General features: G+C 49.6%; 1 protein-coding gene across 1 annotated transcript in view; it reads left to right on the top strand.

Moving 5' to 3' along the window:
* The window catches only part of MEGF9 (multiple EGF like domains 9), a 54,990-nt gene that overhangs the window by 19,230 nt on the left and 12,986 nt on the right, over positions 1-22,774 (top strand). The window contains exon 3 of the mRNA XM_054393231.1: positions 11,781-11,982. Coding sequence (XP_054249206.1) covers positions 11,781-11,982 — 202 coding nt within the window. The remainder of the gene's footprint in view (positions 1-11,780; positions 11,983-22,774) is intronic.

Below are 22,774 nucleotides of genomic sequence, written 5' to 3'. Positions count from 1 at the left end.
CTGAGACTTTAACCAATTTATACCAGTCTTGAGACAAATAATTATTTAATATGGGAAATTACAGGCTTAGAAAACCCCTATTAACCTTCTCTTTAATGTCACAGTCTTACCTTGTGCATTGCTGCTTTGCTTGAAATGCAGACATACCTTGGAGTTTCCCACTTCTTTTGCTCTTAACAACATCTAGGCCAAAAATTCAGGAGCAAGGGAGATGTGGACAGGGTGAAGTATCCCTGGGCTCCTCTGCAAAGCAGGGTGAGTGACCATGAGGGCCTTGCTCCCCCCATTTCTCTTGGCTGTAGAATTGGGAGTAAGTCTCCTAAAAGCAAGAGATTGTCACTGCTGTCATCTCCAAAGGGGTGGGTTTGGTGGCTTGGGAGATGCTCACCTGGATGCCCCTGCAGACCTGTGGCTTCCCAGTCCATTGAGTAGCAAAGGAAGAGCTTCCCCACTGCATCCTATTAATGCATCCTAGTAATTCACCCAAGTCCTTCCCTGCAGGGTCCAGCCTGGGGAGTGTTGCAGTTGGGTTTCTGAAATTGGAAGGCAGCAGCAGAGACCCAAGTGGCTTGGGTTTTTGTCTGTGTAGGAGCCTGGAGCTAGCCTGAGCTAAATCCTGACCCCTTCCCTCACCCAGGCAGATGCCAGCTCTGGCTGCATGCTGGGAGCCTTGCTGGGAAGGATGGGGCAGTGATAAATGAAGAGCTCAGCCAAGCTCATCCTCCAACACATCTCTTAACCTCTCTTTTCTTGCTGGTCACTGAGGCAGCACAACTTCATCGCCTAACTGGAGATGGTTGGGAGGAGGATTCTCACTCAGGGTTTCTCCTTGCAGCACCTTTAAAGCTCCTGTAGAAGTGAATGTGTTCCTTCATTAGCCACAATTCCCCAAAGCACCCAGCAAAGTTTGTGCTTTTAATTACTTTTTGCAGGGAGCTGAGCACATGGAAGCTTCAACAGATGATTAGAGTTCATATTATTCATGCAGCTGTTTTTAATCCCTTCCCCTGCCAGGACATGGTTGATAGATCCTAAAATTGAAATCTGCTAACAGATTCCCAGCCTGGTCCCGTGTGAGGTGTCCTGATCTTCAAACAAAAGCATTTTGCTGACAAAACAATTACATTTCCTGAGAGGTGCCCCAAAAAGTACATCTGTGAGGAGGGCTTGAGCTGCAGGGCTCTGCTGTGTGCTGTGTTGGGAGGCATTGCCAGAGTTCCATTTCAGCCTGTTTATCTCAGAGCCCCGAGCTGGGCTGGCTGTGTCACACTCTGGGTGGTAAAAAACAGGGTGATTTTCAAACAGAAACAAGGAATATTTATGTGGTTGGAGACATTTGTGGAAATATTAGCAGGGAAGATCTAACCAACTAAAGTAAAATGCCAACAAAACTATTTTCAAATTAATTAAAAGGCCTGCATCCAGTCTTTTTAACTGTTGAGATGTTAATCCTCAAGCATTTATTTGGTCTGTTTGAAGTTATTGTAGCTTCCTGTATCATAAACATTTTAGGGCCACATTCTTCTTTATGCACAGCCTGCTTAGGAAGGGACCCAGAGGGTTTGGCTGAGTAGGGAAATTTATTGTTCTATAGGAATAATTCTGCAGCTGGGTAAGCCCCCCCAGCACAGCCTTCTGTGTTGTAACCTGGCTCTTAATAACTGCTGGACCACTCCAGCTTCTCCTGACAGCATCTCATCGGTGGGAGCAACCTGGGTATCACTCTGCTGTCAGCCCTGGTGGAGCCACCAGCTGGGGATCTCCCAGTGCAGAAGGAATGTGAGGTTAATGAGAATTCATATTTTACTCTTTTTTTTTTGTTTGTTTTCACTTATGTTTACAGGGTTTGATCCTTTCGTCTCCCAAGACAGCTTTACACCTCCGAGTCTGACTTCTTTGATGCACTTTTACTGGGGAATGAGCCGTTCAAAGCTGCTGCTCAGTCGCTAACTTGTTTAGCATCAGAAAGGAAGGGAAAGCACCAGAATTGCTCGGTGCTTGCAGTGCACAGAGGAGCTTTCAGGAACTCCTCAGAATCCAAACGTTCAATTGCAGGTGCAGGGAAGGAATAAAAATAACTAATCCCAGGAGTAAGCAGCCTTTGTATTTGTTTCAGGCTGAGAGAGTCCTGGCTGTGCTTAGCTGAAGGAGAGGAGCAGTGGGTTTGCTGAGGGCTGGTGGGGCAGGAGGGCTGGGAACTACACTGGGGAGTGATGCTGCATCCCTTTGAAAATGTGAAGGAAAGGCAGAAGGAAAGGCATGGTGTGGGCTGGGCCAGAGTTTGGCTGAAACACCAAGTCTGCCTGCTTCATGCCAGTGAGAAGTACTTGTGTAGCTGCTAGAAATCCTCAGAGCTGGGACCTTGGCTTTGTACTCCTTTCCAAGTGATAAGAGAGATTTAATCTAATTTTCCTTAACAAATATGTTTAATCTTTTAACGATATTACAAGTGATGGATAAGCATTGAGAAATCCTTGTCTTTCCTCCCCTGTTGACCCATACAATCCTTTTATGCGACAAGACAAGCGACTCCTGTAAAGCTCTTAACACCATTAACATCAACGATGCTTTTCAGCAGCAGCACACCCAACTCTGCAGCACCCTGAGCTTGGTGGAGGCTGTAAGTGCCCTGAATCTGATGCACTCACTAATAAAAATGGATGCACAGTTACAGAAGACATTTCTATACGTGTGTAATTTTTTTCTTGGGTAGGCAGAGATCCTCATTCTACTGCACTGGCTTTGCATTGTAACCTCAAATGGGAGTAAATTACAGGTATGAGCACTTTAATGCACCTTTGTAATGCAAGAGGTGACTATTAGTTTGTGCTGAGTGTGGTCTGGATGTGAGTGAATCCTAGCATTTGGCAGCACACCTCCCCTTCAGAAGTCACAGTGCATCAGCTCATCCCTGATGCTGTTTATGCAGGAGCTCCTAGCTCATGGCAGATGTTCTTCAGCTCCCTGCAGGAGAACTCAGCCAGCCTGTGTCCTTTCAGATCTGCTGCAAGCCTTAGGGCAAAGGCTCTCTGCCTGCAAATGGTTGGAGGCAAAAACTGTCCTTGCACTGGGGTAGCAGCTCCTACATTCACAACATCAACTTGGTTGCACGCAGCCACCCCAGTGAGAAGTGAAGGAACTGAATGCAAAAGCCAGAGCAGGGTGAGACTTGACCACACTGAGATGGTGGCATCAGAAATGTGGCAAGAATGGGCTGGAGCTCAGTGAATAGTTTTACAAGGGGTGGGTGAAACAGGACCTTATCTTTTACCAGATGGCAGCTGGTGAGGAGGCTCACAGATGCTCGTTTCCTGTGTCCTGTGCTGGGACAGGACTGTCCTGACCGTTGTCCAGTTCCTGGGGGAGGTTTGGCACACTGGTGGCTTGCTCCAAGGGCATGAAACAATCTTCTCAGGGTTCTGGGAAAGAGCCTGTAGAGAGGTGAGGGGAAAGCAGCAGTGCAGCACAGCTGTGCTTCAGGCTGCAGTAAGAAAAGAGTCCCACTGGAAGCAGCTGTGTCTAACTCTTCAAGGGGGGTTTGTGTGTTTGGGGGGAGAATGGAGCTGCAACCATTCCTGAGCAGTGGAAATGAGGAGAAAATCAAAATGGCCAGGTTGGGTCAGAGCAAAGCTTTACCCATCCAAGACTGGCCACAAGAAGTTGCCAAGAGGACAGGGTATAATCCTGACTGTTTGCAGCAAGTGTTTCAGGGGTTTTCTCATCAGGATTCTTCCTCCAGATCCTTGTGTTTAACAGCTACCAGCAGACCTGTCCTCTATGAGCTTATCCAGTCCTCCTTTGAAGCCATAGGTATTTCTGGCTCCCAGAACATCCCTTGACAATGAGTTCCACAACTAAATTGCAAGGGGAAAGGAAATGGTCTTGGATAGGTTTTTAAACTTGCTGCCTGATCCCTTTATTCCTGTGTTGTCAGGAATGGTGCCTGGAGAGGGATTGAGAAGGGGAAATGAAGGAGGAGGGAGAGAAGGTAGGGCTTGAATTTGGGAATAAGATATGGGGAGGGAGGAGGGAAAACTACTATGTTAATACCAAGTCAGAGCCTTTCCAGGGATGGAGTGGGATGGGATGCTGTTGTGTGCAGTGGATACACCATCTTCATCCTCTCTGTGCAAGTGAATGGGAGATTGAGTCAGTGCTGGTTTGATATCTGGGAGGTCAGGCTGGTGTGAAGTGAGGTTATGTTGGTATAAACCCAGTGTAACTGCAAACATTTGGCAGTCAGGAAGTGAGTGCCTCCAGGCTCAGACTGGCTGGGCTTCTGAGTGCCTCCAGGCTCAGACTGGCTGGGCTTCTGGGCTGCTCACCTGAAGCCACCTGCACGCGGGGGAGGAATTAGGGAGCAGATGGAGGGAGGAGGTGAGGACGTCTGGCTCTGGCTCTACCAACAAACGGCAAGAGAGGCCCCGAGCCAGGCATTGTTGTGGCTGTTTTAAATCCAGTAGGATACCAGATTGGAGTATTTGGGAGGTGATGTTCTAGCTGAGCTGGGTGTTTGCATGGCTCACATGAGGCTGTTGCTTTCAGCCCTGCAGCACCGTGGTGCAGAAACCATACCGGGGCAGCCCCAGTATGATGTCTCCACCACTGGCTTCTGGTGCTGCTGGGACAGTGCTAGCACCCAAAAACCTACCAGTACCTTCAAGCTATATATTTATTTTTAAAATTTCCTTCATCTAGTCTGGAGAACAGAAAATGGCTGTCTCCCTGGAGGTGTTTTTGAGGCAGGACCCAAATAGCATCCCTAGGATTTCAGATCTTGCTCTTTCAGCTGTATGTTCTTCTACAAAAATTGTGCCCCTTGGATTTTTCCATACTAGGCTCCAGTGAGCAGGTGACTTGCTTCAGGATTTGCACCATTTCAGGATGTCCCCAGCAAATATGGTTTCATACAGACATCTTTGTGTATTTCATAGTGGTTTTCTTTTATGGTTTGTAAATATTTCACCCTTTTTTAAATTATTCATTCATTAAGTGGCTGGGGTGGGAGAAGGAATCACGCTTACAAGACATGCAGAGGCTTAAAATGCTGCAGGTCTGAGAGGATGTGGAAATACCATTTGAGAAATTATATTTTTTTTCACCAGAATGAGCCCAACCTAAGTGCTAGGAGGGGATGGGAGACATGGGGATGTGGTGTCACACTTGCCAGCTTGGCTCAGCCTGGGACCTCGCTGGGGTTCACAAGTTTGGGCTTTGCACTGGGGTGGGATTTGGAGAATGAGATCAATGCTTGGGGGGTGTGGGCTGGAGGGGCTGGTCCTGAGCTCAGGGAGCTGGTGGTCATGCTGAGGGGTCTCAGAGCACTTCATCCCCTGGGTCCTGCAAACCTGGCACGTTCTCAGTTGTTCTGGTGTTGCTCACCAGAACACGAGTTCATGCTGTGGCCTGAGTCCAGTACCATGAAAAATACCAAAACAACTCTTCTCCAGTTTATTAGTGACCTACAACTTTTGCACAATAATGAATCAGGGTCACAGCTAACTGAAATAGGATATTCCATCTGTGGCCTCTACAGCAGCGTGTCCCTTGCTGAAACAAGCTGGAAACCTTTTCTTTTATCCACCTGCCTCTAAGCAATAAAAAGTAAAGGTTAAAATGCTGCTCATGAAGGGAGTGGTGTTTGTTGGGTTGTTTTGTGTTTGTTTTTGCTGGAAGGAGCAACACGTGGCAGTGATCTGTGCTTTTATAGTGTTTCTATTCTGGGATCTCGAAAGGTCATCAGGCTGTTTATTAATTAAAGCCTTCATGAGCAAAGGTGGTGGTGGTTTGTATCACTGAGAGCCCAGTGCTTTGAGCTGTTGCATGGTGCCTCCTGGAGAAGGAAGGGAAACATCAGTATTTCCAGAATGGAGCTTTGTGCAGCCTCATCTAGTGGAAGGTGTCCCTGCCCATGGCAGAGGGGGGTGGAACTAGATGATGTTTAAGGTCACACAGAATCACAGAATTGTCAGGGTTGAAGAGGACCTCAAGTATCATCTAGTTCCAACCCTTCTGCCACAGGCAGGGACACCTTCCACTAGCTCAGGTCCCTTCCAATCCTATGATTCTATGAACAAAGGCAGAGGATTAGAGGTACTGGCATGTGAACACCGTGTGAATAGGGGAGAGAAAGACTGGAGAGTTGAGGAGAGCAAGTTGAGGAGAGCTGGGACTTGGAGCCTGGACCAGTGCCCCACCCCAGAGAGGCCTTTGCCCTTGGCTCCTGTGCTGATGGTGTTGTCCAACCTCAACACGATACCTCCCGAGCAGCCCAGCTCCGGGGTTCGTTCATCCGCGTTCATTCCGGGATGTTTTCATAAGCTCTCCGGAAGGTGTTTTTGAAGGTTACCTTCAAAAGCAAAACATTTGCTTGAGAAAACTGAATAAAGGCTCTGAAAAGCCAGGCTCTGGCCAGGAGCCAGGATAAATTTCCTGATCTTTTTCTGTGGTGCTCATCATCTTTGCTGTGCTTGCAGAGCCTAAGGTGGATGTTCGTTATCGCTTTCCCCCTCTGGCTGGGGACCGTGCTCGCCTTCTTGAACCCGGCTGCCATCGGGACAACAAAGTGTCTTTGAAATTAAGCCTGGGGTTTTCATAGTCTGGTACATCATCATGTCAAACCTCGATGCTGTGCTAGGCAATGGATTTTAATGCTGCTGTCTGGTTCTCCTCAGCTGCCCAACCAAAGGGGCTTTAGGGCATTTTTGGGCTGCGTCAGCCAGGCGGAAGCGTGAGCCAAGTAAAGGTGGCTTGGGGATGGGGAGGGGGGGGACCATGTCTGGTGCTGCTTCCCTGAAGTAGAACACCATCCCTCCCCAACAATCTCTGGGGTGCTTTGGTGGAGGCAGGGCCTGCAAGACAATGACTGTTTTGGGAGATGTTATCTGCATCTGCCCTGTTGTGCCTTATCCCATGCTTGGGGGTGATTTTGCAGCTCCAGCAGTAGACAGGCTCAGCTCTGCACCCAACAGCAGCAGAACCAGCCTCCCCCATCCCTCCTGAGGCAGCTGAAGCCAGCACTTCACCAGCCTCTGAACAAAAAAACTGCTTTTTTGCTGGTGTTATTTTGGATTGTTGCAGCATTTCTCACTCTCCTGGGGCCCAGCCTATGCAGAGCTGGTGGTGTCTGTCTTGCTGTTGAGTTTGGCTGCTGAGGCTGAGCTGCCTCCAGGTTATGACCTGACCTGGTGCAATTTTGATGGGCAAAGACCTGCAGGAAAAAATAAAGAGGCACTGGGAAATTGCTCTGTGTGTGGTTTTGGAAAGCCTGCGGCGTTCCAGAAGTATCTGAGTGCACAAACAGCCCTGCTGTTGGAAGGAAAACCCTGTCTGGTAGCTGCTGCCATTGCCAAGATCAACCCAAAGTCAGCTGCTTTGTCCAGCACGGCTGTTCATGTTTGCATCCCTCAGATAAGGCAGCAGAACATGACCAGACCCTGCCTTGGACTCCTGTTGCTGCCCAGCACGTGTTGGGCTCCTGTAGGTAGTGATGATGTTCCCAGGGAGTTGCACCATGGCTTGGCAATGGCTGGACTCTGTTGATGGATGGTTGAAGTTCTTTGATAAAGGGCAAAAGAAACACAAGGCTCTTGCCAACGTGTGCAGCTCCTCTTCTCTGGCTTCTGTTTATTTGATTTTTGTGCCATGGTTGATTTTTTGGGAAGGTAATGAGATGTCAACACCACTTCTTGCTCCTGTCAGTGTAATGTACTTGGGGACAGCCCTTCTTTCTCCCCTGGAGAAAGCATGGCCATGAAACCAAGTTGATAAAGCTACTACAGCACAGCCCTGCCTCACTAAGGGCCTTTCAGGCTCTTGTGATGGATGAGGCCACCAGATTTGAGCAACCTGGTCTAGTGGAAGGTGTCACTGCCCATGGCAGGGGGGTTGGAACTAGATGATCTTTTAGGTCCCTTCCAACCCAAATCATTGTGTGAGGCTGTTAATTTTTATGGTAGTGTGCTCAGATAGCAGTTGTGTCCATGTGTCCTTTTGGGCTCTGCTGTCTTCTGGTTGGGTTCATCAGTGCCAGTCTGCTGGATGGAGAGGGCAGGAGCAGGACAGTGCTCATGGGTGGTCATCACTGGCATGGAGGAACTCTCCCATCCCATCCCCATCAGCAGTTCCCCATGGGAACTCTCCCATCCCATACACACCAGCAGGATGGCAGCATACTGAGTGATTTGTGGCACCCATCAATTTCCAGATGGTGCTGCTGGAGCACTGGGATGGACTTGGCACACAGCTGATGATGGCTCTGACTGTGATGTTCCCTGCAGCATGAAGGTAGTCTCTGTGTAGAGCAGCTCATGGTCACCATGCTGGACCTGCCCTCTCAGCCCCTCACATCACCATTAGAAGTGACACAATGCTTGTTTGCATAATCAAGTCTAGCAGGTCTAATTGCACTGCACATAACGAGCTTTGAAAGGTAAATTGGTTTTGATGCATGTTTGACAAACTCCAAAGTGCTTTTTGCTCAACAACTTCTTGCAACTCCCACTGGCTGGGAGAAGCCCAAGTGCCCAAATCAATAAGATTCTGCTGGATAATTGAGATGGGAATTCGGTTCATTACATGAAGTGGCTGCTGGAGTAGATAATTGCAGGGCTTGAGGTGTTTGTCCTATTTGCTAGTTTAGAGTGAAGAAAATTTAGATGCAATTTCATAGGTGTGTGGGTACAAAATTACTTCTGTGGGGACACTGTGTAGGCATTGACAGAGTAGCAGAACTAAAAAACTCCTATTTCTGTGTGTTTGAAGAAAGCAGATAAAAAGTGCAAGCACTGGGGGCAAGTTAGCAGCTCAGTGCTGCTGGCTGGCTGGCTGTTGGTTAGAGAGGTCCTGCAGCTTCTGCATGGTCCTTTTTGGGGGAGAGGGCATCCTTCCTCTCACTTGGCTTGTAGCTTTCCTTGACAAGTCAACCTATAATCTGTTTTTATGTTCATTTAATGTGCTTGGCAAACTGCTTCGTAATCTGTAGCCCACCAGCAAATGTGCCCAGAGTGAGGGCTGAAGGATGGACATTGGGGAACCTTTACAATACTGCTGTGATGCAGGAGACCTTATGGTTTGTGTTTTGAAAGATACTCTGAGGTCTTGGTTGGTTTTTAGTGTGGCTTGAGCCAGGCACCTGCTGAGGCCCTTTCCATCAGTGTGGGGCACAAGTGTGCAATATCATAGAATCATAGAATCAGTCAGGGTTGGAAGGGACCACAAGGATCATCCAGTTCCAACCCCCCTGCCATGGGCAGGGACACCTCACACTACATCAGGCTGGCCAGAGCCTCATCCAGCCTGGCTGCAAACACCTCCAGGGATGGGGCCTCAACCACCTCCCTGAGCAACCCATTCTTCACTCTCATGGTGAAGAACTTCTTCCTCACATGCAGTCTGAATCTCCCCACTTCCAGCTTTGTTCCATTCCCCCCGGTCCTATCACTACCTGATAGCCTAAAAAGTCCCTCCCCAGCTTTCTTGTAACCCCCTTCAGATACTGGAAGACCACAATAAGGTCATCTCAGAGCCTTCTCTTCTCCAGACCGAGTAGCCCCAGCTCTCTCAGTCTCTCCTCACAGCAGAGCAGCTCCAGCCCTCTGCTCATCCTCGTGGCCCTTATCTGGACATGCTCCAGCCCATCCATACCCCTCTTGTAATAGGGGCTCCAGAACTGGACGAAGTTCAATAATCTGAAATGCTCATATTGGCTCTTCCTGACATGATCTGAACTTCAAGTTTCCTTGGGATGGAGACCTGGCTTCTCCCCTCTCCAGGGAATTCCCTGAGCACTGCCTTTGCCCAGAGAAGAACAAATCCCAGCAGTTGTGTAAAGCCCCTGATGCTTTCCACACTGTTTCTACAAATAATCCTTGTTTATAATTCACCCTTGGCAGAAAAAAGACCTTAAATTATTTAGGCACAAAATATTTTGCAGTGAAGGAGTGGAGATAAAGCTGTTGGCAGGAATAAATTGCTGGGGAGAGGTGGTGTGTTTGGTGCTTACGAGAAATAAGCACCAAAGTCACTGGAGAGATGGTACTGGGAGGAATAATGTGTGGGGGAACTGGGAATTCATCACCTGATCAGATTTGCTTCTCTCATCAAAAAGTGGCTGCTCTGTGCATGCTTTCCATAATGCCTGCAAATGCAGAGCGTCCCCTACGCTGACGTGAAGGTCCTCAGAGTGGTCTTCTCACCACAGCACCAAAGGTGGCCTGCTGTGGTTTGGGTGGTGAAGGCCAGCAGCCAGGAGGTCTTGGTGTTGTCCTCAGCTCCACCACCCTATTTTTTAAAGCTGTTTTCATGGCTTCAGTACTGCCAAGGGCAGATTTTCAGGGGAGCTTGGGCTGGCTATCAGGAAAAATTTCTTCACAGAAAGGTTTATCAGGTATTGGAACAAGGCTGCCCAGGAAGGTGGTGGAGTCACCATCCCTGGAGGTATTTAAAAGACCTGTGGATGTGGTGCTGAGGGATATGGTTAGTGGTAGCTTCGCAGTAGGGGTGGTATTGCAAGCTCTTCCAACCTCAACAGTTCTATAATTCCATGCTGCAGAGGGGAGCCAAACCCCTGCAGCTCCTCCACTCCCCCTGCTCTCAGCTGAAGGTGCAGTGGGAGATGCTGGTGCCAGGTCATCATGCATTGTGTATGTCCTGTGTTGTAGAGACCAGCCCATTGGTAAGTCAAAAGGTATTCCACTGGTGTGCAATGGAAGGTCTTAGAATTGGTGATTTTGCTGCCTGTTGCCAATTTTCTCCTACCATTGCAGCACCCAGTGCTTGCCAGCTCCTGGAGCCACAGCCAGCCATGAGTGGATACAGACAGTGTGATGTACAGCTGCATATAGATGTCCTTCAGTAGGTATGGCCAACAGTCTCCTGGGCATGGGCAGCAGGTGGAGGGAGGGGGTTCTGCCCCTCTGCTGAGACCTAACCTGCAGTGCTGGGGCCAGCTCTGGAGTCCTCAGCACAGGAGAGACATAGACCTGTTGGAGCAGGGCCACAGGAGGCCACAACAATGTTGGGAAGGCTGGAACCCCTCTCGTGTGAGGACAGGCTGAGAGAGTTGGGGTTTTTCAGCCTGGAGCAGAGGACACCCCAGGGAGAACTTCTGGTGGCCTTTCAGTGCTTAAAGAGGGGTTATGAGAAAGATGTTTATCAGGAACAATTGTGACAGGACAAAGGGTAATGATTTTAAACTAAAGGAGGAAGACTGAGACTAGAGAGAAGGAAGAATTTTTTTATACTGAGGGTGATGGGACCTTCACCCAGGTTGCACAGAGAGGTGGGAGATACCCCATCCCTGGAACCATTCCAGGTCAGGTTGTGATGGGTCTCTGAGCAACCTGCTGTAGTTGCAGATGTCCCTGCTGACTGCAGGGGGTTTGGACTGGATGACCTTTAAAGGTCCCTTCCAGCCCAAACCATTCTTTAATTCAATGATGTAGCTCTTTTATGGAGAGAGATTTGAAACATGGGCTGTGGGGGTTCAAACCCCAAGGTGCTGTTGACATTTTTTAATCATCTCAACATTTTAAAGCAAATCACATCCTTACAGTGGTGGTGTAGATGTGGTGCTGAGGGCCATGGATTAGTGGTGGACTTGGCAGTGCTGGGTTAGCAGTTGGACTCAACGATCTTAAAGGTTTATTCCAATGAAAACAGTTCCATGAAGTTCCCACCCTGGGCTAAGCAAAGGGAGGGTAGCCAAGCTACCAGGTCAGGGTCCTGCTCTGTGCTGTACTCCAGAGCACACCAGTTTCAGCTTCTCTTTCCCTTTGCAGGAGACCTGTGCAACTGCAGCGCCGCGGGGAGCGTCAGCACCACTGAATGCAACAGCACAACAGGGCAGTGCCCCTGCCTGGAAGGCTACACAGGGCTGCGGTGCCAGAGCTGTGCCCAGGGCTTCTACCTGGAGGCAGAGAGCCAGCGGTGCCACCCCTGTGGCTGCAGCCCTGCCGGCTCCACCACTGCCCAGTGCGATGAGTAAGTAAACTGCTGTCCCACTGAGCCCTTCCCGGGGACTGCCTGCACAGCGTCGGCGTCGGGGGATGCTTTGGCATCTGGGATGCTGATCAGGCAGGAACGGATCTTGTCAGCTGGTGCTGGTGTTGAAAAGAAATGTAAGGAAAAAATCCAGAAGGAAAGCGAAGGCAGGAAGGAAGCTGCCCCTATACAAATTCATGAGCTGTGGTTTTCCTCTGTTTCAAGATCTGGATTATACAAATATCCATAGCTGTGGCAAAAGCCCCAGCAGCCCACAAGGGACTGAACTTGCATTTCAGAGTTGTGTGGAAGCAGAACCTCTCCTCTGATGCCTTCTGTGTCCATCAGTCCCTATCTATGAGGCTGCCTTCATGCTTCAGCTCAGGAGGGGAGTGGAGGAGCTTTGGAGAAGTTTGTTTTCCAAGAGGATATTTGTTACACCAGAGGCAAGTGGAGCTTTGTGCTCTGCGCTTGGCTTGCCTGCTGTTTAACCTTGCTGCCTCCTCTCCTCTGCTGTGTTAAGCAAGTCACCCTAGCTGGTCCTTTCAGCTCTTGGATAATGAATGTGTTCCTCTTCAGTTCATCTTGCCCGCACTCACATCTTGCCTTTGAAAAGCCCGCACGCAATTATTCTTCTTTCCAACCAGTGATCTGTCAGTCATTAGAGATTTGTTGCTGAGTTGAGGGTGTCTCTGTGTTCCTGCAAAGAGTCCAACCAGCAGCCTGACCCTTGGTTCAGGGCAGCACATTGCAAGATCTCTCCTAGGAGGAGGACCCCCAACAAACCAACCATCTTGCAGTGACTTCCATCCTTCCTGGGCTTCCTTCTTGGGCTGCCACCAGAAAGTCAACAGCAGAGGTGTTCCTAGAGCCCCTGATCCTTCTCCAGGGCCCTGCATGGGATGCAATACCTGTGTGTGGATGCAAAGGACTTATGCTTGTGCTGGCAGCAGCTTTGTTGTCTTTTAGGGTTTGGTCCAGGCTCAGCGTGCGTTGAACACCTGCACTCTGCTGCCAGAGCTGGGGCTGAGTCAGAATTGAAATGTTCTGCAGGGACATGTTGTTTGTAATTGGTTTATACATTTATTCTTTTCTCCAAACACCCAGCCCCTCTGTTGATGTCCTTTTTGTTTCAATGCTGCATATTTCTGCTTGCATAAGCTCTGACAAATCAGGACTTAAAAGTAATGCTGCAGTTGGCTAGAGTGCCCTTCTTACTAAAGGTGATTCTTGGGGGTGGAGAGTGGAGTTTTTCACTTGTTTTTTTTTAGTGGTTGTTTTAGGTATGGAAAGATGTGTCCTGAAGCATCAGGGTTTGCCACAGACTGGACAGGCTGAAGTTGGTCAGCTCTACTGGAAGGGCAAACAGGGCAGAAAGGCAGATGGGGCAAATCTTATCTTTGAGAGCTGGGAGAGGAGGGAGGTGCTACTGGAGCAACTGGGTTGGCTGGGAGGGAGTGTTCTTACCTTGACTCTGATTCACCAAGCACAGATGTGGGTGGCATCTCCCCATGTCTTGCTGTGTGAAGTGAGCCAGGAAATGCCCTTAGGAACTTCAGGTGAGATGCTGTGAGTTGTGAAGGAGGATGAGGTGGAGTTCCTGCAAGTAGAGAGCCATCACACCCCGACCCCAATGTGTAAGGATCCAGAAATGGCAGAGGACCTCTCTAGCTTCTTTTCAGCACAACTTTACAGCCTCGAGGGATGTGGCAGATGCAGATCCTTGGGCATTTAGAAGAGACAGCACAGGGCAAAATCTGGAGGAAGACTTGGGGAGGAGGAGTGGTGTTAACAGAGATGGCTCTGTGTTTCTCTTCCCCACTCAGAGGGCTTTGCTGCAGACAGAGATGACCTCTGGGTGTTTAAAAGAGGAAAATTAGGTCAGTTGTCTGTGTCGTAGGGCTGGGGGCACCAGCATGGCTGTGAGATGGGCAGCCTTCTTCATGGAGATGTGTACAGAAAGGTGAATTGGGATAGAAAATGGATTGGGCAGGAGCACGGGGTCTGTCCCTGGGTTGGGATCTGTCCCAATGGGCGGGACAGTCTCTTCTGCATAGCAAGGAGATGTGTGTCTGAAGCCAGGAATGAAATGTTTGGCTCTTGTTCTGGCAGTGCTGGGTCTGGAGCTGTGGGTTTGATGCCTACCTGCCGCCACGTCCCTGGGTGAGCTGTGCACGCCCCTTTGGGCAATCCCTGCTTGGCATGAGGCATGCAAGCCTTGGGTAACACCAGTAACCAGCTTCTGTTCTGTTGACACTGAAAATACTGTCAGCTGGATTATTCATTGCTGGGGTTTGCTGGGGTTTTTTAAAGCACCAGCCCAAGTCTAGCTCACAGAGTTGATTCCTGTGTGCTGGCTGAAGGCAGCAGCTGCTGCTGTTCGGATCAGACTCCAAGTAAAACAGCAGCAAAATTTTGGACTCTCAGCCTTTTTGATAGTGACTGATTTGAGAGGCAGACTGCCTGAAGGCTCAGCTCTCAGGGCACACAAAATGTGCCTGATAGCTTGCAATCAGCTCACCCAGGCTTTTGTAACACGGCCTTTAAAAGCACCACCCTATGCTGGTGATTAGTATTATTTCTAGCCGTGCTCTCTGCCTGGCCAGATGGCACACCCAAGTGTGCTGTTTATTAACTAGACCTCAAATGCAGACCATCAAATAAAAATGGGGGGGGGGAAATAAAAATCCCTTTCCCCAGGCAGACAGTTGATTTTGGGAGTGAACATTGACCTGACACGCTGTCGCTGTGAATGGACTCCGTGGCCACTAATCAAAGGTCTCCTTTGGTGGTGGTTTAATTTTGATTATCTGGGGAGATCCGCACAGATTCCACCCCCCCCTGCTCTGGGAGGGCTGCAGATTTCCATGCTCTGGCTTGGTTTGGTTTTTTGTTAGATGAAAAGCTGTGTGCTGTTGGAGCTGGAGCTCCCTGTGGGGCTGGATGCAGTCCTGGGCTGTGTGGAGAGGGCTGACACATCTCAGAAGGGGAGCGTGTTGTCCCTGTGCGGTAACGCCTAGAAACCTCAGATAAAACCACATCTCTCTGGCTTGCATGCTGTGTAGATGCTTGCTAAAGATAGCTGTGGCCTGGAAGTGTTCATAGTCCATAGAGGAAGGGTGGAGAAAGAATCTAAAGTTTCAGGGACCATGGTCAAGGTCAAAGAGCAGTGGAGAATGGCAGTGACTCATGTGGGTGCATGGGCTGAGCCGGAAGGGCTGTGCTCCTGCAGAGCCTTGGGGATGGCGCCTGGCAGGGTGGCTGCTGGTGACACCAGCCTGTAGTGACATGGTCCCAGCCAGGAGCTGCATCTCTCACCATCTTTTGGGCACCTTGAGTTGCAAGCTGTGTTCTCCCATCTCTTTGTCCTCCTATGAGGGAGCAGGAATGCCCTTCTCTGGTGGAACAGGCAAAGGTAAAGGTGATGCTGCTGGAGAAGGTCTCCATGCCCAGGCTGGCTAGTCCCCATCTCCTAGGCTTTGCACCCCGTGGCATTTATTTTCCTTTTTTTTTTAATTTAACCAGAGTCCCGAACTCACATCTCCCATTCCCTATAGTTGGGCAAGGAGCCAAGCCAGAGGCAGCAAAGGTTGTCTGAGGGGGGGACAGTGGTCTCCAGCCCCACCAGCTGGAGCAGTGATGGGAGTACTGGGGCTCCTTGCAGTGTTTCTGCAGCACCTGGCACACTCCTGCCCTCCGTGTCCTGCAGTGTAGCTTTGCCTAACATGCCACTCATGTCCTCAGCTGACTCATGGCAGCAGCACAGCAGCCCTCAGGGGCTGTCCAGGACATGGCAGGATCTGCCTGCAAAGCCCAGGGTGAGAGGAAAGGGTTTTGGATTGAGGGGAACTTTCCTGCTGCAAAGCAGCAACCCTACACCCACACAATTAAATGCAGGTGGAAATGGTGTCCCTATGCAGACCAGTCCTCTGGCTGGGTTATTTAACAGAGCAGGGCTGCATGCAGGCAGAACCCAGCCTGAAAGAGGCAGTGGGTGGTACACAGTGGTGAGCAGATTTCAAATGACTCTGCATTTCTTTTTACTTATTTATTTCTGCCTTGCTAGCAGCACTAGCCAGCCTCACACTGGGCTGCAAACACAAGTAAAATTTGGCCAGGGGTAGCCCAGTGGGGCCCAGAGGTGTGGGACTCTGATGGCTTGTTTGCTGTGTGCTAGTGTGGGGCTTTGCTGTCCCCAGGGCAGGGAGGGAGAGGTGGTGTTACTCTGATTTACCTCTTGCCAGGCATTCATTCCAGATGGTCCTAGCCCAGCATGTAGGATATTGTGGCTCTTCTCTAAAGTGTGGCCCTGCAGCTGCAGGGACAGCATGTTTGGAACCAAGCTGGTTTGGACTGCAAGCAGCTTTAAAGACCATCTAGTTCCAACCTCTCTATCATGAGCAAGGACGCATTCCACTAGACCAGGCTGCTCCAAGCCACATCCAACCTGACCTTGAACACTTAGCTCACAAGCAGCTTTCCTTGTGTGGGTGCTTTTGCACCCTTCAATTTGGGATGTGAATGGAGGAGGAGGGCTGAGAGCAGAGCAGGTGCTGTCAAACACTGCTGCCTGGCAGAAGGGTTCAGTCCTCAATTCTATTTTTCCCTGGGAGGCTTTGTGTTTTAAAACAGCTTGCTCCAGTTCTGGGGAAGATAAGTTGATGCACCCTTCAACTTCTGTTGCATCATTACCTGCTCTAGTGAATGGGAGGAGAGCTGTGGTAGTTGTGGGGTGTTTAAGAATGCCTGGAAAGTTTAGGAAGCCCTGGGCTCCCTGTCTAATCTGGGTTAGGTTTTTCCAGGTCCCTTAAAAAGCTCTTAAACACCCAGAATATGCTGTCAGTGTCCCTAATGAAAGCAGACACGTGTTGAGTTGGGGTCTGTGAATCAGCTGAAGTTGCTCCCTCTGCCCATGCCTCAGGATGATGGGAAGCAGAAGCTTCGGTGTGCAGTTTGGAGGTGATGTTAGCTTTGGTTCATGTCTGGTGCTGGAACCCACTGCCCAAGTGTGCAGCCACTCTGCTCTCTCATTAGCCAAGCAGCCTGCCCTTACTGCTGGCTGGGGACAGCTCTGCAGCGTGGGGTCCTGGTTCATGCAGGGTCTGTGCCGCAGGCTCGCTGGAAGTTATGTTAGAGACAGCTCCTGTCACTCATTGCCATTTTAAAAAAGGGGAACAAACCAAGATAAAACCTGCTCATAAATGTCAAAGTGTTAATTCAGAGATGTTTCCCCCCCTCAAGGGGGTCTCATGCTTTGTGTTTGAATTAAGGCAGAGTGTCCCTGAGAGCATTTATAGATGTGGCTGTGCCCTGGAGCAGGGATGGTGGGAGGCTGAAAGGGGAATGCTGTCAGCTGGGCAATCACCATCCCTGTATGCATCCTTTGTAGGTCTTCTCTTTGGAGGGGCTGATCTTGTGACCCAAACTCATATGGATTTGCAAGAGCATTGCTGGTGAGAGTAAGGTCAGCAGCACTGGACAATATTCTTTGTTAAGGTCCTTGAATAAAGGCTGGAGGGTTTAAGTGAGTCTGGGGAGCTGGGCAGGGAGAGCTGAACACTGCATTTGTGGAGGTGGTGGGGTGTGAAAAGATGCAGAGATCATGGAGTGGGGGAAGCAATAAGGAGCATTGGTCTTGATGGCCTTGCAAGCACACAGATGGGTCACAGCTAGACACACCTTAAACATCTTGTGGTATGAAGCGACGTGGGGCAGAATTTGGGGGTATTCTTTTAAGTCAGAAAGTGCAGATCCATTGAAATTTGAGGGTTTTGTGGAGCTTTTACCAGCCTATGCAGGAAAGGTGCTCATGGCCATGGTTTGAGATGAGAGAGACCTCATGTTTCCAGGGCTTCTGCCCATCCTGACTACAGGACGTTATCTGGGAGGAGGTGATGGAGTTCTCATGTTGCATAGAAAAAAATCTTCATTTTCTGTCTGTAGAGTGTCACCATGCTTCTGAAATGTCTCCTCTTTGCCTGGGAGCTGTATTTCCATTCCACTGTATTGTAGCCACCTGATGTAAACCACATTGGGCTCTGCTCCCTTTAGGAGGTAAGACCTTGGAAGCCCAACTCCTCAGGGATTAATTTTTTTAAAAGAACAAAACCCAAATACCCTCTTCTCTCCTTTTTTACCCCCAGATTTTAAGAAGACTGTTCTCCCTTCTATAGATTGGCTGAGCACAGGCAGTGGCTCATTATCTCCCAGTAATGCTTTGTCAGCATCACTGCAGAGAACAAATTTTTTTTTGTAGCGGAAATTGTTACATGTGGATGTCATAAAAGCAGAAGAATACCCTCCTAGAACATATTTCTCTGTGTGCTTTGATTGTCTAAATCTCTCTCCTATTATGGACTCTCAGATCCTTCACATCCCATCAGCTCTCTTCCTCTGATCCCCCCCAAGCAGGTAAATACTGTACCTGTGCCCATTTATATTGGGTTGCAGACAGGGATGGGAGATAAGTGACTGGGCACAGCAGCAGGAGAAGGTAGATTGTTATCATCTCCCCTACAGTAATTGTGGCTTCTCAGAAATCCTGTTATTTTGTTGATTTTTCTACCAGGCTTTGCCCTTCCTATGCTGTCTGTTGCAGTCTTGCTGCTCTGGTAAACATTGACTGCCCTCAAAAAATAGTGGCTCAATTTTTTAAGTTTTTGTGGCTGTATTCTGGTTAGGGGGAGGTGGTGCCCAGCCTGACTTCAGGCACTGCTCGTGCCCCATGGCTTTTTCTGCTGCCTGAAGGGAGGCATCAGTAGAGATTTGGGGGATGGAAGGACTATGTTGGACAAAACTAGTGCATCTAGTGGGGACCCAGCCCCATGTCTCTGCCTTCCCCACTGAGGTGTCCTCTTCTGCAATGAGGTTGCCTGTCCCATCCCCATATTGCTGTGATCTGCAGGGAAGTGGGATCCGCTGTTTGGGGTTGAGATTTTGTGGTTAGCCTTTTGCTGCCAAACTGCAGAGGACCCCATCCAACCTCACTCTCCAGGGCCACGGTGGTCTTCCCATCCCTTCCTCCTTCCCCAACCACCAAGGTCCTGGTGGATGGTGTGGGGAGGGCAGGCAGAGGAGACAGCACAGCCGGGGGCTGGAGTTCCCTGACTTTCCCAACAGCGTGGGGCATCCTCGGCGGGGGAGCCAGGGCCGTGGAGGCGGCGCTGGTCAGACAAGGTGGCCCTTTGACACGTACAGAATGGGCTTTCAGAGCCCGGAGGTGTCCCCTCTCCGCCGAGGGCGGCCATACAAACAGATGCCGTCCCCCGGCACAAAGCGAGGAATGTGGCGCACAATGGCCCAATGTTCAGTGCCATAAAGCTCTGCTTCTTCTGCCCTCCACAAAGGCGGCTCTGAGCGGGGCCACGCTCACACTAACCCTGCCACCGAGGCCTTGGGGCTGCTGGTGGCTTTGGTTTGAGCCCAGGCAGCCAGGAGGTGAAACCCAACCATGTGCTGCTTGGGGCTCTTTCCTGCTCTCCGCTTCCCAGCCTGCTGAGGATCAAATTAATTGACCTGCAGGAAAATCAGCACGTGGGTTACGAGGGTTCTTGGTTTGCTCGGGGTGAGTGTTAACAGCTTTGGTTTTCCACCAAAGTGTTTTGGGGCCCTTTGGCTTTCAAATGTTAACTTTTCTCCGTTGCCCAGAAAACGTGAAGAGAGATTTATCCCCTGCCTGCTGTCAGACATCACAGGAATCAGCACACGAGGAGCTGGGCTTGCTGGAGAAAATGCACCGTTTTTAGCAACATCGCTTCTGAATCCTCCTCATCTTCTGCAGCATCCTTTTGTCTTACTCCGTCAAAGTGTGACAAAGGCTTTTCATGAGGATTGTTTTACAGATGCTCGTGGTTCAGCAAGGCTTTCTCCCCATTCATCCTTGGTCTTGTCAGTGCTGTTAATTGTGGCTGTTGCAGGCACACCTCCGGGCCCTGCTGGGATGAGTGATGGGCACGGCTGTAATCAGGGCATTACAGGGCAGTGGCTGGGAGGGGACAGCAGGCAGGCAAAGCTGGAGATGCTGCTGGGTCAGGGAAGGGCTGGCTGGAACCCTTGCTTTCCTTTTTCTCAGGGCAGCACAGCCCCTCCCCAGTCTGGAGAAAGCTGAGAGAGGATCTTATCACCATCTATAAATATCTGAAGGGTGACTGTCAAGGTGAAGGTGCCAGTCTCTTGTCAGTGGTGCCCAGTGACAGGACAAGGAACAGTAGGTACAAGCTAGAAAACAGGAAGTTCAGTCTCAACACAAAGAGAAACTTCTTTACTGTGAGGGTGATGGAGCACTGAAGCAGGCTGCCCAGATGGGTTGTGGAGTCTCCTTCTGTGGAGACATTCAAAACCTGTCTGGATGTGTTCCTGTGTGGCCTGCTTTGGCAGGGAGTTTGGACTGGATGATCTCTAGAGGTCTATTCCAACTCCCAACGTTCTGTGATTCTACGATTCTGGGGAGGGTCCTGGGAGATGCTGTGGTGCAAGGGGTGTCTGTGTATGTTCTGTGCTTCAAGATGAAGATGGTAAATGTATGTGGCAAAGCTTTCCTTCTAAGCCATGAGGGGTTTCATATGGCTCATCCACATGCATACCCTGGTTCAAGACCCACGGGAGCTCTCTCTTCCTCTGACAGCCTCAAAATCTTACTAGTCCCATATGTTTTAAAGCTAAAGGCACAGAAGCTTGGTGCAGGACCATTTTGCCTGACTCTGACATGGTCAGGCAGCCCCATGGTCAGGCTGTCAGTGGCAGCTGGGCATCCAGGTTTTCCTGACAGCTGGGAAAACATTCAAAATGGATTTCTCCCTTCCCTCCTGCTTGGGAAAAAAAAAAAAAAAGAAGAAAAGAAAAGGAGAAAGTAAACGACTGGAGCTTGCTAAGGGTTTTCTGTTACACCATTAAACCAGCACAGCATGCCTCCCCACAGCCCTCAAGGCAATGGTCCTCTGTCTTCCCATCCATCTTGTGTCTGTCAGGTCCCTGCTAACTTAAGGATGTGTCTGTGGAGGAGGAGTGAGACCCGCTGCAGATGCAATGGCACGTTGTGATCTGTCTCAGATCAGAGATATTTTAATGCTTTGGTTTTATTTTTCCCTTGTGATGAGGCCTCGAGTTCTTGTGGTGCCCTGTGCTGGGCCATGCAGGGCTGGGGCACTGCCCAAACTGCCAGACAGAGCCTGCCCCATCAGTGTGTCCTTCCTCAGCCATCAGACCTGGCAGAAAAACTATCTGCAGGATGCTCTGCTGCTTCAGACTTGTGGATGCCCCATCCCTGGAAGAGTTCAGCACCAGGCTGGGCAAGGCTTTGGGCATCCTAGTCTAGAAGAAGGTGTCCCTGCCCATGGCAAGGAGGTTGGAACTAGATGATCTTTAAGATCCCTTCCAACCCAAACCAGTCTCATTCAGGCCAGTCATGGAGACAGGATTTAGGAGGTGTTTCCTCTTCTCTATGCTCCTAGGACACTTTCCAAGCAGGCTCAAAACTATCTGCAGCCCTCTTCAACAGCAGCCAAAGCAGTACACAGAGCAGGGGATCTCTGTTGTATCCCCTTAGGTCTATAGCTGTCAAGCTGCAGTCCTGTGTAAAATCCCACCACGGGGAATGGTTTGTTGCCACTAGTGGCACAAATCACTTGATGAATAATGGCATTTCCAACACCCTGGGGAGGTTCCTAAAGGTGCAATGGAAGGGGATTGTGGGGGGTGGGAGTGAAATCAGACTGGCTTTTGCAGACATATTTTGGGGCTTAGGCCATCCCCCTTTGCTGAAGTATTTTGCTTTTATTCACAGCCCCCTCCTCAGTGTCTGCTGGTGTGCTGCTGCCCTGAGTGGCTGCATCCTGCCAGCAAGTGTCATCCAGCCCCAGGCTATCGCCCTGTGGTAGTCAGACAGCAGCTCCTAAGGCATAACATGAAGCCCAAGGGCTGAAGGTGATTAGATGCACATGCTCCTGCCCTGGGGGGGTCTTAGACTTGGCATGCAGCCCTCACCCCTGGAGGGTTGGATCACTTGGTGTCAGATCTGAGCCTCACATGTGGTCTGTCCCTATCCCCACTGGTTGGCTAATGGCTGCCTGCTCCTTCTGCCAGGATCTCTTGCTGCTGATGTTTTTAATTATCAGGAAATGTACATAAAGTTGATGGATGATGTGATGGTGATACAAACTACCTACACAGTCTTTAAAGTAAGTATTTTCATAAAAGTCTAGCAGAAACCAAGGCTGGCAGGAGACTTTTTGTTACTAGAAGTCTGTTTTTGTCCCAACACATCCTCCTATTGATTCTTTTGTGAGAGCTAAAAACTGTCTGGCTTCAGTGGAGTTAATCATCTGAAATGGAGTTGAGTAATTGATGTTGCTGCATCAAAATGTTTCCCTGTTCCCTTCCCCCTTCTTCCCCCCACATCCCCCAGAAAAAGAAATTCCTGGCTGATACTCAAAATCCAGTTGAGTTCTCACTGTGCAAGTATTAAACTGTGGGTCTTTTCTCTCAAGTTTCTGGATTTTTATGGGCACAATCAGTCTGTTAACAGGACTTTTTTTTTTCTTTTTGTGGTTTCAATGCATTTATATCATTGACCTTTGCTTTAAAAAGTGTCTGACAGCCTTTACTGGACTGAAGCTATGAAAAGGAGTGTTGTAAGGGGGCTTTTTTTCTATGGAAGCAATGACCACAGGCAAAGCTTTATATTTGCTGAGTGATTTAATTCTTGCACATGCAGAACTTGGCTCTGTGCCATGTGTAACATGTTGAGAAAAGGTCTGCTTGAGAGGCATTAAACCCAAACTTTCCAAAACTGTCT

Source organism: Indicator indicator, chromosome 28, assembly GCF_027791375.1.
Source record: "Indicator indicator isolate 239-I01 chromosome 28, UM_Iind_1.1, whole genome shotgun sequence".
NCBI classification, from domain to species: domain Eukaryota; kingdom Metazoa; phylum Chordata; class Aves; order Piciformes; family Indicatoridae; genus Indicator; species Indicator indicator.
This window is presented reverse-complemented; position numbering and strand designations above follow the sequence as displayed.